General features: G+C 39.2%; 1 protein-coding gene across 1 annotated transcript in view; it reads right to left on the minus strand.

The window, feature by feature from the left end:
* The window catches only part of MALRD1 (MAM and LDL receptor class A domain containing 1), an 860334-nt gene extending 842507 nt beyond the window's left edge, over positions 1 to 17827 (minus strand). Inside the window, exon 1 of the mRNA XM_084980970.1 lies at positions 17652 to 17827. Within this exon, the coding sequence (XP_084837096.1) occupies positions 17652 to 17658 (7 nt within the window). The 5' untranslated portion in view covers positions 17659 to 17827. The remainder of the gene's footprint in view (positions 1 to 17651) is intronic.
* Positions 17828 to 18146: the final 319 nt, after the last annotated feature.

Consider the following 18146-nt stretch of genomic DNA (forward strand, 5'->3'; position numbering starts at 1 on the left):
ATCGAACTTCCATATGACCCCACAATCCCACTCTTGGGCATACATCCAGACAAAACTCTACTTAAAAGAGACACATGCACCCGCATGTTCATTGCAGCACTATTCACAACAGCCAGGACATGGAAACAATCCAAATGTCCATTGACAGAGGATTGGATTCGGAAGATGTGGTCTATGTACACAACGGAATACTACTCAGCCATAAAAAAGAATGACATAATGCCATTTGCAGCAACATGGATGGAACTAGAGAATCTCATACTGAGTGAAATGAGCCAGAAAGACAAAGACCAATACCATATGATATCGCTTATAACTGGAATCTAATATCCAGCACAAATGAACATCTCCTCAGAAAAGAAACTCATGGACTTGGAGAAGAGACTTGTGGCTGCCTGATGGGAGGGGGAGGGAGTGGGAGGGATCGGGAGCTTGGGCGTATCAGATACAACTTAGAATAGATTTACAAGGAGATCCTGCTGAGTAGCATTGAGAACTTTGTCTAGATACTCATGTTGCAACAGAACAAAGGGTGGGGGAAAAAAAATGTAATTGTAATGTATACATGTAAGGATGACTTGATCCCCTTGCTGTACAGTGGGAAAATAAAATAATAAAAAAAAAGAAATTGCAAATTCTCAAAAAAAAAAAAAAAAGCATTAAAAAAAAAAAAAGAAATTGCCCTTTAACGGAGCAGAGCTAGAGGTGAGGAGATGAGGGAGCTGATCTGCTTACATTCTAAATGCTTGTGTATGTTTAATACTTAAATCATGGGCAAGTATTTCTTCAATACATTTGTCTAAAGGAATAAAGTTAATGTACATGTGGCAATATGAAAAACCTTCAAGATATGTCTTGCATGACAAAAGCAAATTGGATATGAGTTATATATGCTCCTGCTTGTATTAAACACATGTGCCTATCTATACATATGTACATGTGTGTTTATACTTACACAGAAAATTTACAGAAGTGTACCCAAGAAGTTAATATCTGACCCTGGAGAGAAGGCACTAAACATTTGCCCTGGAAGAAAGACACTTTTCCTGGTTAAAAAAAAAAATCTTTCCAAGCAAAATCAACAATGCCCATTTCATCAATATATGTGTTTGTGCCTGTGATCAATTTTGTAAGCTCTGAGTACAGTTATTTCCCTGGGAGATTTGGGAAACACCTAAAATTGTCACATATAGGCAGAAGATAAGATGGTGACCAATGCACATAAGAATACTAAAGCTCAAACCTGGTTAGCACTACCACAACATCTGAAATTCAAAGGTTCTCTAAATGGCTCCAACAATTATGAAGTCAAACTAGGTATCAAATTCCAAAATATTGAGAATAATTTGTCTATTGAATATAGGTTTAAAATAGGCATGAGTTGAATAATAGTAAGTTAGAGCTTTCTACCTGTAAGTTCTGTCATTCCTGAAATACTATTTCACCAACCTAGAGAAAAGAAATAAATTGTTCCTTTTTCTTCTAATATTGCCCTGTCTCAAAAGATTTTCCTCACAGCTACCAAATTTTGCCTCATGTAATTTTGGATTATTTTGAAGGGCAGATACAAATTTTGATATGAATGTTAAGAACAGTGCACCCTTTGCAATAAACGCTCTTGTCCAATTTAAGTCTTTGGTTTCATTGCAATCTCATTGTAAGCAAACCTCAGGTTATTCAATACCACCAAAGCAAAATTTCGTCAGGGTTTTCTGATGTGTTTTGTGTTTATAAACTCTCTTCATCTTGTAAAAACATCTTCAGACCCTAAGCTATGTAGTGATTTAGGGACAACTGTTAAACAAGAATTTAAATATTAATGGATATAACCCGATGAATTTTTCTAAAGGACTCATCTGTACCATGCAGTTGCATCTTCTGGTAGTAGAGGCTGTGTTCCAAAATTGATCCTCCAATTAATAAGAAACTAAAATGATTAAGTAAAATATATTTTAAAAATCATTTCACATGCCTAAATCTAGCAAGAAAGTTATTAATATTCAGATGCCAATTTTTTTTTTTTTTTCGTTTTTAGAGCCGCACCTGCACCACATAGTTCTCAGGCTAGGGATCGAATCAGAGCTGCAGCTGCCAGCCTAAGACACAGCCACAGCCACAGCCACAACAGATATGATCCACATCTGTGACTTACACTGCAGCTTGCAGCAACACTGGATCCTTAGCCCACTGAGCGAGGCCAGGGATCGAACCACATCCTCATGGATACTAGTCAGGTTCTTAACCTGCTGAGCCACAACATAAACTCCTCAGATGCCAAAAATTCACTGAGGGCAGAAACCCAGCTAAGTACAGAGAATTTAAAACAGATTATTCCTTGAAGGAAGCCAATTTCTGAGGATAGGAATTTTAAGCTTTGTTTTCCATGGCTTTAAAGGTGCAGGAATAAGAAATAATGCCCAAGCAAAGGAATTTAATAGGAGAGGAGAAAGAGAATGAAATAAAGGATATATTTGAAGAAATAATGACTGCACATTTCTAAAGTTTATGGAGGACTCCACAGAATCAAAAACCTTCCAAAATACCAAGCAGAACAAAAAAAGAGAAATCCATGTCACAATGAAACTGCCAAAAATCAAAGGAAAAAAGAAGTCTTTAACACAACCAGAGGGAAAAAAGACAGATAAACCTTAAGAGAATAATAATTACATTGACATTTTTTTAATTTTAATTTTTATTGGAGTATAGTTGATATGCAATGTTGTGTCAATTCATGCTGTACAGCATAATAACCCAGTCATACATATACATACATTCTTTTTCTCATATTATCTTCTAACATGTCCTATCCCAAGAGACTGAATACAGTTTCCTGTGCTATATAGTAGGACCTCATTGCCTACCCACTCTGCATGTAATAGTTTGCAGGTACCAAGCTCAAACTTACACTGACAATTGATTATCATCTATAACAATGGAAACCAGGAGACAGTGTAATTATCTGTATAGATAGCCCCCAACTGACGATAATTGGATTTATGTTTCTTTGACTTTACCATGGTGTGAAAGCAATACACATTCAGTAGAAACCAGACTTTGGAATTTTGAGCTTTTCCTGAGCTAGAAATATATGATATGATGCTTTCACGATGCTGGGTAGTGTCAGTGGGCTGCAACTCCCACACAGTCATGAGATCACAGAGTGAACAACCAACACATTTTGTACCTATACAATCATTCTTTTTTCTTTTCACTTTCCATATGATTTTCAATAAATTACATGCGATCGTCAATAGTTTATCATAAAATAAGCTTTGTGTTAGATGATTTTGCCCAACTGTATCCTAATATGTTTGAGTATGTATAAAGGATGGTAGGCTGAGGTATGTGTTTGGTAAGTTACATATATTAAATGCACTTTGACTTAGGATATTTTCAACTTATGATGGGTTTATCAGGATGCAAATTCCTGTTAAGTCAAGGAACATCTGTATACAGAGAGAAATTAGCTACTGGAATACAAAACACAATGAAAAAATTAATACCATTTATTGATGTAGAATATATTTAAAATGAACTGCATACATTTAATAAAAACCCAAATCAGTGTTTTTTTTATAGATTAGCGCAACTATAAAACAACTGCCACAACCCAACTACAGAATATTTCTATCACCCCAAAATTTTCCTTAAGCCATTTTGAGGTATATCCTATTCTCCATCAGTGGCATGTGATAACCACTGATATATATATTTTTTTCTAATACAACATTTCCTATTCTTTTTTACATGAATGGAATCATGTAAAAAAGAACATGTATTTTTTGTGTCTCGCTATTTTAACTTAGCATAATGATTTTGAGGTTGATTTGTCTTGTGAATGTGAATGTGAATTCGCATTCACAGTTCATCTTGTGAATGTGAATCATTTGTTCATTTTGTATTTCTGAGTAATATTCAGCTGTATAGACATACTCATGTTTTTTTATTCATTAATAGACATTTATGTTGTTTCCACCTTTTGACCATTGTTAATAAAGACTTCTAAAGGAAATGAGTTGCAGTAAGAGGACAATTTAGTAAAAACTATTGCTGTTTAAAATTAAGGCATAATCTCTATAGAGTAAAACCACCCCTTTTGGTGAAGTGCTCTGTGAGTTTTGACAAGCACATATACTTATGCAGTGTGCACCACAATCAATTATAAAACAGCTGCAATACCCCTCCCCCAAATTCCCCTTCCCTCTTTGTAGCGAATTCTCCCCATACTTCCAGCCCCATACTGATCTATTTTTCTGTCTTTTGAGTTTTGTCTTTCCCAAAATATCAAGCAAATGGAATCATACAGTATGTAGCCCCTTAAGTTTGGTTTCTTTCACTTAATTTAATGTATAAGAGATTCGGCCACATTTTTATTTATATTGTTTAGTTTTTTCCCTTTATTGCTGAATTATACTCCATGATATGCAACATCAAAATTCGAATTCATAAAGGAAAAAATTGATGAACTGGAATTTAAAATTAAACACTTCTACTATTTAAGAGAATCAGAAGGTACAAAGTTCCAGTTTTGGGGGGCATTTGGGAGTTGGTTTTTTGTTTTGTTTTGTTTTGTTTTTGCTTTTTAGGGCCACACTTGCAGCATATGGAGGTTCCCAGGCTAGGAGTCAAATCTGAGATACAGCTCATGGCCATACCAGATCCTTAACTCACTGAGCAAGACCAGGGATGGAACCCACAACGTTCTGGTTACTAGTCGGATTCGTTTCCGCTGCACCACAACAGTAACTCCTAAACTTCCAGTTTTAAAATAAATAAGCCATAAGGATATAATGTACAGCATGGAGAATACAGTTAATAATATCATAATATATTTCTATGGTGACAGATGGTAACTAGATTTATTGCGGTGATCATCTCACAATGTATACAAATTTCAAATCACTATACAATAGACACCTGAAACTAATATGATATTTTATGTCAGTCATACCTCAATAAAAAAAAGGCTACAGCCACATAAAAAAGAACTTCCATTCTTTGAAAACCACTATTAAGATATTTTTAAAAGGGGGGAGGGGGAGTGAGTGGGGTGGATTGGGAGCTTGGGGTTAATAGATGCAAACTATCGCCTTTGGAATGGATTAGCAATGAGATCCTGCTGTGTAGCACTGGGAACTATGTCTAGTCACTTATGATGGAGCATGATTATGTGAGAAAATAGAATGTGTATATGTATGTATAACCGGGTCACCAGGCTGTACAGTAGAAAAAAAAATTGTATTGGGGAAATAACTATTAAAAATAGATAAATAAATAAATAAATATTAAAAAGACAAGGCACAGACTAGGAAGATATATTTGCAAATAGCATGTGTGATAGAGGACATATCCAGAGTATCTAAAGAGCTCATAAAACACACTAATATTTTGAAATTGTTTAATGGGCAAAAGATTTGAACAACCACTGTACCAAATAAGATACATGTTTGCCAACAAACACATAAAAAGATGCTCAACATCATTAGTTTTTGGGGAAAAGAAAATTATAACCATAATGCAATACCACAAAACACCTAAAAAAATGGCTATGATTTTTTTCAAACTGACAATAATAAGTGATCAAAAATATGCAGTCCCAATGGAACTCTTCTCAATTCCTAGTGAGAATACAAAATGTATGCCTACCCACTTTAGAAAACAGTGTGGCAGTTTCATTAAAATTAAACACACACTTATTATACAACCCAGCAATTCTACTCCTATGTATTTATCCAAATGAAACAAATACTTATATCCAGTATAAAAGTGTTTATAGCCGCTTTATTCATAATCCCCCAAAACTGGAAATAACTCAAATGTCATTCAACTGAGGAATAGATAGTTTTTTTCAATCAATGCTAGATGAGGGTATTATGGGCTTATAACAAGGGTTTCAAAGTTAGGTGTTTGGACAAGTTAACTCACATGAAACTGTAATCTTAGTTCTACATGATTACTTTACGAAGAAAAGTTTACTCTTTTATTATTTTAATGAACTATCAGTTCTCCTCTAGGAAACAGTGGAAAGAAGAGAAGAGAGCAGGAGTTCCCATCGTGGCGCAGCGGAAATGAATCCGACGAGGAACCATGAGGTTGTGGGTTCAATCCCTGGCCTCGCTCAGTGGGTTGAGAATCTGGCATTGCCATGGGCTGTGGTGGAGGTCGCAGACACGGCTCAGATCTGACATTGCTGTGGCTCTGGCATAGGCTGGCAGCTGTAGCTCCGATTAGATCCCAGCCTGTGAACCTCCACATGCCACAGGTGCAGCTCTTAAAAAAAAAAAAAAAAAAAAAAAGACAAAAGACAAAAAAAAAAGAAAAGAAAGAAAGAAAAAGAAAAAAGAAGTGAAGAGAGCAGATGTCTGGTGAACATGTGAGACTGAAATATCTGTTAGTCTGAAAAAGATTGTGAGACAGGTTACCCCAGATGAGACGCTCATTGGCACTAAGTAACTGTGTTGTGCCCTAGTTTCCATGAGAAAAGTCAATACTGAGCACAGCACTTCTTCAAAAGCCCATAAAGGTCTCATTGACCCCTGGGCTCTCACAGTGCATATCCATTTCCCAATTATTAGGCAAAAGTTGCATCTTATTAATAATTCTTAGTTCAAGTCAGTATTATATGTGAGCCATTCAGACTTTCAATATCCCTACACATAAATCTAAGCTACTTGGTTTTAAAGAAATACTTGTTAAATGTTATCTCTGTCACTCTTAAGTTTATTTTTTTTAACTGAGGTATACTTGACATATAGTGGTTGCAGTTATATAACATAATGATTCAATATTTGTAAATGTTATGGAATGATCACCAAATAAGTCTAGTTAATATGTATCACTGTACATAGTTACAATTATTTATACCTATCATGAGCATTTTTTTTTTTTTTGTCTTTTGTCTTTTTTGTTGTTGTTGTTGTTGCTATCTCTTGGGCTGCTTCTGCGGCATATGGAGGTTCCCAGGCTAGGGGTTGAATCGGAGCTGTAGCCACCGGCCTACGCCAGAGCCACAGCAACGCGGGATCTGAGCCGCGTCTGCAGCCTACACCACAGCTCATGGCAACGCCGGATCGTTAACCCACTGAGCAAGGGCAGGGACCGAACCCGCAACCTCATGGTTCCTAGTCGGATTCGTTAACCACTGCGCCACGACGGGAACTCCGAGAACTTTTGAGATCTACCCTGTTAGCAGCTTTCAAATCTATAACACAGTATTATTAGCTATGGTCATCATCCTGTATACTATATCCCTAGGACCTATTTATCTTATAATTGAAAATTTGTACGTCGCCCTTAAGTGCTCTATTTTGTTCACTTCTTAATTTTTAAAGTTTCATTTTTATAATGAATTTTTAATTTTCTGTAATTATTATAGAACATCCCAATTTAAATCTCCACGACATACTTACAGAGGTCTACTTTATACATAAGGAAGTGAAAAACTTGCCACCTGTATGTTACAAAAGCTTTGACAAGACCTACAGCTCATCTGGTGACAGAATCCTAGAAAGGTGGTTGGCCAGATATATTAGGAAATAACCAAATTTCAGAGAAAAGGGGCTGATGCAAGACAGAAGGTTCTCAACAGTATTTGAGGACCATCAGAATGGTTCAAGGACACACAATGGTGGTAGGAGATGAGTTTCACATCCTAAAAGGAGTTCTCACAGCACAACTCACAAAGAGAGTGAAAAGATAAAAGCCATCCTAACCCATCACAGGAGACTGAAGTCAAGCCCTCAGAGTGGCTGGTCTCAGGCACCCACATGAGGGCATCTTGCCCAGGTAACATCAGCAACCAGGGGTGGAAAAACGCTTGACATATAAGAGCAGCGTTACGAGGACACTGGCACCAGCTCCAGGCTTCAGATTCTTAGCAGGCCCCTTCGGTGAGCACTTCAGAAGTGTAACTTCCCTGACATCGATTGGAACACAAAAGATAGTGGCATTTTGTGTAACATCTCAAGGACCATCAATTCCACCCGCAAGGAAGAACTTTACCCAGAGGCTAGGTTCTAACGACCCCTGGAGGAGGCAAACTAATCTGCAGGGTGCCAGGTTCATATCTGATTCCTAGAATCTCAAAATCTTGCAGCCAGGAGAACCATCAGAAGAATTATATTGTATTGCTTTTTAGTATTCAGCAAAAAGCATACCATTCATTCAAGTATTTACTTTAGCTATATACACAGCAAAGCCCTCTCAGACAATGTCTCCCAAGCAACCTTGGGCCTATCACCACAAATAAAAGAGGTCCAGATTTAAAACAAGATAGCATCTTGTGTTAATTTTCCCTTGTCACTTCTTATATTCTCCTTTAACTTCTATAATGTAATTGGAAACTAATTGCACTTTACTGGTGAAAAAATTGAGTCACAGGCAATCAATTCTATTTTGTCAGGTTAAAAACATATTTGTTGAGGGTACAAGAAGAACAGGAAAGGTTAACACACATATTTTAATCTTTCTTAAAAATCAACTATACAGATTTAGGTTTCCCCACAGATAAAACGACAAATGTTTTCCTACCAAGGTTAGCTTTCTTTTAGAATTTATCAGGTAAAAATCATTCAAGAAAACAGAATTCCCTGGATGGACCAATCTTTTAGTAATCAAAATAGATTGTTTCATATTGTCAGAAGGATTTGAAATTTAATTTCAAATTGTATCCATGTTCTAAAAAAATAGTATTTGGAAATAAGAATCGACTGAATGACTTTTTTTCTTTGAATAAAACCATCAGAAAAGCAACATTTTGAAGAGGTAATATAGTGCACTAGTTAATGACAGTCTTTGAGGTCAGTCAATTTGAGTTGAAATCCCACCCCTAAGAACACCTCAAACTCGGTATGTCTTTTTTAGCAGTTTACTTCTTTGCTCTAAGCTTAACTTGCTCACAATCAAGAAGAAAATGTTAATATCCAGCTCACAACTGAACAAGTCAATTAATCTTTGTGACCTGCAGTTCCTCTAGCTATAAAAATGGGCTGTTAATGCTGGTCTCAGAGACCTATTGTTAGAACTAAATGAAACCTGCTAAAACACATTAATGTAAAGAACAATGTAAATATCATAATCGAGTTGCTTCATATGATTTGTGGAACAAGCTGGTGTATAAATTAGTAAGTAATTAAATACTTTATAAATACAAAGTGGAGGATGGACTTGGAAGTTCTCTGAGCAGATAAACCGCCCTTTTTGAGAAAGAAAAAGGGAATAGAGGGGAAATGAGGAATACTTGGGCATAACATAAAAATCCTACTTCTTGGGAGTTCCTGTTGTGGTGCAGCGGAAACAAATCTGACTAAGAACCATGAGATTGTAGGTTTGATCCCCGGCCGTACTCAGTGGGTTAAGGATCTGGTGTTGCCGTGAGCTGTGGTGTAAGTAGCAGATGCGGCTCAGATCCTGCTTTGCTGTGGCTGTGGTGTAGGCTGGCAGCTGTAGCTCCAATTTGACCCCTAGGAAACTCCTAAGAAACCCCCAACCCCCCCCCCTTTTTTTTAGCTTTTTAGGGCTGCACCCAAGGCATACGGAAGTTCCCAGGCTAGGGGTTGAATCAGAGCTACAGCTGCTGGCTTACACCACAGTCACAGCAACGCCATAGCTGAACCTCATCTGCCACCTACACCACAGCTCAAGGCAATGCCAGATCCTTAATCCACTGAGTGAGGCCAGGGATCAAACCTACATCCTCATGGATCCTAGCCTGGTTTGTTAACTGCTGAGCATGAAGGGAACTCCCTAAAATCACTTTACCCACTAGTTTTTACACATTGATGAGTACTATTTGAAACATTATTATTGTAGTAGTTACCAAGTGGTGATTTTCAAAAATTGCAGTCCTTCTATAATTAATTTAAAATAAATCTGCAATATATGTACATCTGATTGATTTTTTTGAAGGTATCACAATGGGTTTATTGCTTTTTTGAGAGATGATCTACATTTTTAAAATGTTTACTGAGATATAATTGACATATAACATTATATTAGTTTCAGGCTTATGACATAATGATTCAATATCATGTATGTTATGAAATGATTGCCCAATAAGTCTAGTTAATATCCAATACCATGTGTAGTTACAAAAACTTTTTTGCTTTGTGATGAGAACTTTTATAATCTTAGCATCTCTTAGCAACTCTAAAATATGCCATACAAGTCTAATTACCATGTTATATATTATATATAACATGGTGATTATTTTATTTTATAACTGGAAGTTTGTACCTTTTGACCCCCTTCACCTGTTTTACCCAAATCCCCCAAAACCTGCCTCTGACAATCACCAGACAAAACCATTTAAGCCACATAAGCAAAACTAAATCTAGTTTATTTCATGAACATGAGTAAAACTTAACTTAGTTATTTCTTGCAAATATCATAAAGAAACTTCAGTCATTGTCCTAAAAAAATGGTATAAGATAATCATTTTAACCAATCTCCTGCCTTATGGAGACCACTGTTGAAATACCCAAGCATTGTAAAGTTTAGCAACTTCCTCATTTTCACTTTATAAGCCATCCTATGACTCCATGCCCTTGAATTTGATATCAGTGCTGAATTTCCAAACTCCCAGTTTGAAAACTGTTCTTACATGCACAATAAACTTTTATTAAACGCTGCTTTATTGGAGTTCCCGTCATGGTGCAGTGGGAACAAATACGACTAGGTTTCGGGTTCAATCCCTGGCCTTGCTCAGTGGGTTAAGGATCCGGCGATGCCACTAGCTGTGGTGTAGGACGAAGACGTGGCTCATATCTGGTGCTGCTGTGGCTGTGGTGTAGGCTGGCTGCTATAGCTCTGATTAGACCTCTAGCCTGGGAACCTCCATATGCCTCGGGTGCGGCACTAAAAGGACAAAAGCCAAAAAAAAAAAAAAAAAAAATACTACCTTATTGATCTGGTAGCTTTAAGTTTGCTATTTCTGGATTTTTGACTATACATATAATTATTAACATAATTAGTATAATTATCTAGTCAATTGTCAGACAGTGTCTTAGACAAAATAGAAAATCTGATTTACATTTGGAAATGGCTTGATTTGCATTATTCTTGCCTTTTTATCATTGAGTAGGTTTGTCATGGAGATAAATGTCCACCAAATATGAGCAAACCAACACATTTTACCTCATGACCTGGTCAGATCTGAATGCATGTGGGCACATGAGGTGAAAATGCAGCTGAACCACAGCACTTTTCCTACTACATCGGTTTTCAGCCCAGGTTCTTCCAAAAGAAAGCTTACTTTTTATTGCTTCATCTCTGCTTCCAAAACCCTAGCGTATAACATTTCTAGAGATTTCAGCACAGTACTGAGGACTTTTTCCACACAAAAACAGTATCTCAGACTTCTGTTGTTCTTCTGACATATTCTTTAGATCTGCCTCTCCTTCAGACACCAATGCCAAACTCAAGAGTCTTTTTTTTTTTTTTTTTTTTTTTTTTTTGCTTTTTAGGGCCACACTAGTGGCTTATGGATGTTCCCAGGCTAGGGGTCTAATCAGAGCTGTAGCTGCTGGCCTACAGCACAGCCACAGCAACACCAGATCCGAGCCATGTCTGCGACCTACACTACAGCTCACGGCAACACCAGATCCTTAACCCACTGAGCAAAGCCAGGGATTGAACCCAAAACCTTATGGTTCCTAGTCAGATTCATTTCCACGGTGCCACGACGGGAATTCCAAGGATCTTTTTACTTAAACCTTTTTTTCAATCATACAGAAAACTTTAATACAGTTGTAGGAGTTCCCGTCGTGGCGCAGTGGTTAACGAATCCGACTAGGGACCATGAGGTTGCGGGTTCGGTCCCTGCCCTTGCTCAGTGGGTTAATGATCTGGCGTTGCCGTGAGCTGTGGTGTAGGTCGCAGACGTGGCTCGGATCCCTCGTTGCTGTGGGTCTGGCGTAGGCTGGTGGCTACCGCTCCGATTCAACCCCTAGCCTGGGAACCTCCATATGCCGCGGGAGCGGCCCAAGAAATAGCAAAAAGACAAAAAAAAAAAAAATACAGTTGTAATATCCCTTATACCTCCTTTTTTTTCATTTGTTTGTTTTGTTTTAGGGCTGCACCTGCGGCATATGGAAGTTCCCTAGCTGGGGGTCGAATCTGAGCTATAGCACAGCCACGGCAACTCCGGATGCATAACCCACTGAGCAAGACCAGAGATCAAACCCACATCCTCAGAGATACTAGTTCAATTCGTTACCACTGGGCCACAAAGGGAACTTCCCTTTATACCTCCATTTTTAATATCCCCATGCGGTAGCATCCACTACACTTACTAGTATTACATTTCTTAAGGATGGGAAGTTTTTCTTGAACAGGACTTTAAGGTGCTACCCAGTCATAGACCTTAGAATTCACCAGATTCAGGAGCTGGCAGGACTTGATATTTAAGTATTTTTATGAGTCTCTGCCTGAGCATGTTGTCACCTTTGGAACCTGTTTGTGTGGTAGATTACATTAATGCATTTTTGAATATTGACCAAACTCATATACCTGGGATTGGTCCTACTTGGTGTTGAGATTTTTATACATTTTTGGATTGGATGAGAATTTTCTCATCTATATGCATAAGAGATATTGGTCTGATTTTTTTTTCTTATAATGTCTTTGTCTGCTTTTAGTATTAGGATAATGCTGATCTCATAGGATAAGTTATAACGTAGTTCCTCTACTTCTGTCCTCTGAAAGAGAATGTAGACAACTAGTATAATTGCTTCCTTAAATGTTTGGTAAAATTTACCCATCACCATCAGTGGGCCCACCTCGGCCTGGTACTTTCTGTTTTGGAAGGCTATTAATAATTGATCTAATTTCTTTAATAGATATAGGTCTATTCAGATTGTCTGTTGGCCTCCCCTTTGTCTGTCTTTTATTAGAATTTTAGTATCTGCTGATCAATTTGCAAAAGATTCATATTTCTTTTCAATAGCTAGTATACTCTGGACCATTGGAAGCATTGATTTTCATACCTGCAGAACTTAACTGGCAGCTTATTAACTCTAAATTTTCATGTGTACATTCTCTAGAAATCTTAACATTAAAGTGTAATGGGCCACACCAACCACCTGGGCCAATGCCTTCAGTTTCCAAATGAGGAGTAGAGGTGTCGAGGCCAGGCCAAAGAAAAAAATAGAAGAAAAGTAATATTCGATGAATACTATAAGGAAAGCAATTGTCATTTACTTACTCAACAAATATTTTTTGGCAATATTACATGCCAGGTTCTGTGTTAGATGCCAGGTATTGAGTCAGCTCTCCCAGAGCTTATACGATTATGGACATGACAAACAATAAACATGTAAACAGGTAGTGTATTATAATACTTTTCAGTTTTGATATGTGCTCTGAAGAAAATTCGAACAGACTAGAGGGATAGAAAGAGGCTGGAAAAAGAAGATGCTATTTTTTGATAAGGTGTCAAGCTGGGTCATTCTAAGCTGATGACACTGAAGCGGAGATTTATATGAAGTGAAGGAACAAGCCATCTTATTTCACCATAAAAGAAATAGCAAGTGGATATCTCTGACCCAGGAATGAGATCAGTAAGGGGGACAGCTAGAAGGCCAGGTAGACTACAACAAATTAAAAAGAACAGGAAAGAGAGAGCAAAAAAGGGAATGGAGTGTATAAGTTACTACAGGCCATGTAAAGAGTTTAGGTTTTATCTGGGGGACGGGACAAACAGAAATGTGCCATGATTTAATTTTACTCTTAAAGTAGGTAACAGACTCCTGTATGGGAGCAGAAGGACAAGAATGGAGATAGGTGGACCACCTAGAAAGAGCGTGACAGTTCATGCAAGCTTTTATAACAACCTGCACTAGGAAATAGAAGAGATGGAAGCTGTCAAATTTAGTACAAATTTTAAAGATAGGGCTCACAAGATTTGCTGAAAGATTGAATCTGGAGAATGAGGAATATAAAAGTATGAAAGCGATGCCTCTTCATCACCATCATCATCATTATCAATAATGTTCTGCTTTTATATGTCTGTTAAGTCCAACCCTTTGTGTGCATTTTCCCCTTCTCTCCTTCAAAAAACCCTTTAAATTAAATATTATTATATTTATTTTACAGATGAGGAAGCATAGGCCCAGGGAAACTAAGCAGCCCAGCTAACTAGTAGAAAAGATCAGGTTTAAATTCAATCCTGCAACTAAAGCCCTAGTAACTCCTGTTGCATTCCTGACTCCAATCCCATTACCAATCCTACAGCCTGAGGTGCTTTCCTTCATCGAGCGGTACATACTCAACCTTTACAATATGCTAAAAAAAATACAAGTAATCACTTTGTCTCTCATTTAGTGGAGGGTTTTTTTTAATTTGTTTTGTTTTTGTCTTTTTAGGGCCACACTCATAGCATATGGAGGTTCCCAGGCTAGGGGTTGACTTGCAGCTGTAGCCCCTGGCCTACACCACAACCACAGAAATGTGGGATCTGAGCAGACACCTACACCACAGCTCACAGCAATGCCAGATCCCCAACCCACCGAGCGATGTCAGGGGTCGAACCTGCATCCCCATGGATGCCAGTCAGATTCGATTCTGCTGAGCCATGATGGGAACTCCTAATAGAGTTTTTAATGATAAGTTTGGCAAAAATCTTGTGATATAGCTTAGCACTGTGGTTTTTAATTTCTTGTTTATCCATTTATCTTATTTAGGCAGTAAGGTTTGTTTTTTTTTTTCCCCATGCCCACAGCATGTGGAATTTTCCAGGCCAGGGATCATACTCATGCCACAGCAGTGACCCAAGCTGCTACAGTGAAAACGCTGGAACCTGTAACCCACTGCACCACAAGAGAACCCGCCAGGAAATAAGGCTTTTATTCACATTTAATATGTAGCACCCTATCTGGAAATCTCTCTATATTCTATTGAAAAAAACATATAGTTTTAAATCAGTAACTACAGGAGTGCCCGTTTGGCTCAGGAGAAACAAATCCAACTGGTATCCATGAGGACGCAGGTTCAATCCCTGGCCTGGCTCAGTGGGTCGGGGATCCAGCATTTCAGTAAGCTGTGGTGTAGGTCTCAGATGCCGCTCAGATCCCGAGCTGTTGTGGCTGTGGTGTAGGCCAGCAGCTGTAGCTGTGATTCCACCTCTGGCGTGGGAACCCCCATATGCCATAGGTGTGGCCATAAAAAGCAAAATAAAAAAAAAAAGGAGCTGTTTCAATATGAACGAATGTTTATGTATCAGTTTTCCATCTGCCTTTTATAATGATGCAGATATAGAGAAAAGCAGTCCCTGACATCTAGGAGCTGGCCCACACTGACAAGCAGAATTTAGTGTTCTTCTGTTGAACATAAACAATTTATAGAGCATCAGCATCAGATATGGACATTCTACAACTATGATGGATTAAGACAAAACCAAGATTGCTTGTTTGTCTAAAACAGGCAAAACATGAACATTGGTGAGACCACATTAATGACCAAATATCCCCTATCCAGCTAATATGCATAAATGCTTTACCCTAGCCTGACCTCATTCTAGATATGACTACCTAAGGCACCTATGATGGGCCAAATGGAGATCCTTGCTATGAAGATCTATATTATGAAGCCCTAGCCCCCAGGGCCTCAGAGTGATTATACTTGGAGGCAGAGTCTCTAAGGAGGTAAGTAATTCAAATGAGGTCACTAGGGTGGTTCCTAACTCAATATGACTGTGTCCTTATAAGAAGAGAGAATCAAGATGCAGACGCAGAGGGAAGACCATGTGAGGACACAGGGAGAGGCTGATCATACACAAGGTACGAGAGAGGCTCAGAAGAAACCAGTCCTGCTGACGCTTTGTTCTTGGATGTCTTGCCTCCAGAACTGTGAGAAAATTCTTTTTTTTTAAGTCACCCAGTCTATGGTAATTTGTTATAGATTTGGTCTTTGTTCTTGTTTCTGGCACAGGGCTCCTAAAACTCTTTTAATTTCCTAAATGGCAAGAGTTCTTCGTTATTCATAACAAACTCCTTGGATCACGTCTGAATTTGTATCAATGAGGTACCTTAAAGCGAGGATGCTATGTAGCCTCAGAGTAGGGCTGGTTGGTAGAACGATCAAGGGAATAGAGTTAGAACTTTTAGTCCCAGCCACCAATTCCTAGGAAGTGGAGGGAGGAGTAGGGGGCTGGAGATTATATTCTCTAAAACTCTTGAACTGCAAGATTTGATGAGCTTCTGAGTTGGTGAACCACACGTGCTTGGAGGGTGGTTCACCCTCATTCCATAGAGACAAGAGTTCCTGTGCTTGGTACCTTCTAAAACTCACTCAATACATCTCTTCTTCCAAGTTATATCTGTATTCTTTATGCTAAACCAAAAATCAAAGTACGCAAAATCTTCCCTGAACTTTGTGAACCATTTAGCAAATGGTAAAACCCTAGTAGGGAGTCATGGGAACCCCACTTTACAGGCAGTCCATCATAAATACAGGTGACAATTTGGATTTGCGATTGGTGTCTGAAGCAGGGGTAGTCTAGTGGGATTGATCCCCTACCTGTGGGATCTGATGCTATCTCCACATAAATAATGTCAGAATTAAGTTCAATTTGTAAGACATCCAGTTGGTGTCCAGTGAGAATTGGAGAAGTACTTGGTGTGTTAGAAAATGCTCCAGGCGGCCCTAGCAACTAACAATAATATTTCATCATAGACTTACCTACCTCTATCCACCACTACTCTCTTCCTGACAGCATCCAATCTAGAGCAATGCTCTGCTTTCTTCTTTCTTCTTCTTCTTTTTTTTTTTTTGTCTATTTGTTTTTTTAGGGCCACATCCTAGGCACACGGAGGTTCCCAGGCTAGGGTTCCAATCGGAGCCGTAGCCACCGGCCTACGCCAGAGCCACAGCAACTCGGGATCCAAGCTGTGTCTGCAACCTACACCACAGCTCATGGCAATGCCAGATCCTTAACCCAATGAGCAAGGCCAGGGGTCAAACCTGCGTCCTCATGGATGCCAGTCAGGTTTGTTAACCGCCAAGCCACAACCAGAACTCCCAATACTCTGCTTTCATAAACCATCCCAGAATCCCTAGCCCAGGCCCAAACCGTTTCTTACTGCTTCCTTCTCAGTTGCCTCCTGTGCTGGAGGACTATGTTCCTGGCTGTATCTATGGGCGTGTTCCTGGGGGGCCTTGACAACATCTAAAGTTCATTGTGAGGCTTCTTTTGTTAAATACTCTCAAATGCTTGCATTCAACCCATTTTATTGAGTTACAGGACATTTTCCTACCCAAGTAAGGAGTTCCAGTGCCAGTCAACTCAGAGTTTAAAGAACACCTCCATCATTTGACACCCAGATCCCATAAAAGACAGCCTCCGCTCCAAACCTGGGGGCCGGGGTTGCTTCATGAAAATACCCTCAACACTCTGTCAGGTCGTTTTGCACAACGAAGCCAGGTTCCAGGTGCTTTATATGACTTACATCACTTAATATATGCTTTTAGAAACCCTGCGAACCAGATATTAACTTCCTCGATTTTCAGCGAAGGCCACACCAACAAAATGAACACGAAAACAGGATTTCAACTCAGTTCCACCTAATTTCAAAGCTCATCCAGAAAGTCCAGAAAGAATTTGTTAACATAAAATATCCGCGCCATAGGACATGTCTCAATGGATGGAAGTTACTCACTTGCCATTGGGCGTAATTTGCATTCACAACCAGCTCCAACCGGTGAGGGACTCTTTCCAGTCAGGCTCCAACAAAGGTCCTCCTGCCGGGACTGAGTTCAGAAGCAAAGGGAATCCTCATTCTACGGGACGCGCTCCGGGACAGGTGTGGGCGGGGCTGCTTCCGAGGGCATCTCCTCCGCGGGGGGCGGGGCGAAGCGTCTGCGCGGGAGACGCGCCACCGCCGTCTCGAATTGTGTCCTGCGCAGCCGCTCAGCGCCAGCGCCTCTGGCGCCGTCTTTGACCCGGGGGGCCGTGTGCAGCCGGCCACACAGGGTTCCAGAGCTGGGAGGGGACTCTAGTCTGAAGTGCCGGGTGCAAGGCCTCTGCCCAGGGCTGCCTGTGCGCGAGTGAGACTAGAGTAAGCACAAAGGAAAAGACAAAAGGTTAGACTTCATTTGTTTTATGTTTTGTTTGTCTTTTTGCCTTTTCTAGGGCCGCTCCCGTGGCATATGGA

The sequence above is a fragment of the Sus scrofa genome, chromosome 10, assembly GCF_054392235.1.
Source record: "Sus scrofa isolate SSC_HxYL_T2T_F1_AM1 chromosome 10, Sscrofa_HxYL_maternal_Yorkshire_Landrace_v2.0, whole genome shotgun sequence".
Lineage (NCBI taxonomy): Eukaryota > Metazoa > Chordata > Mammalia > Artiodactyla > Suidae > Sus > Sus scrofa.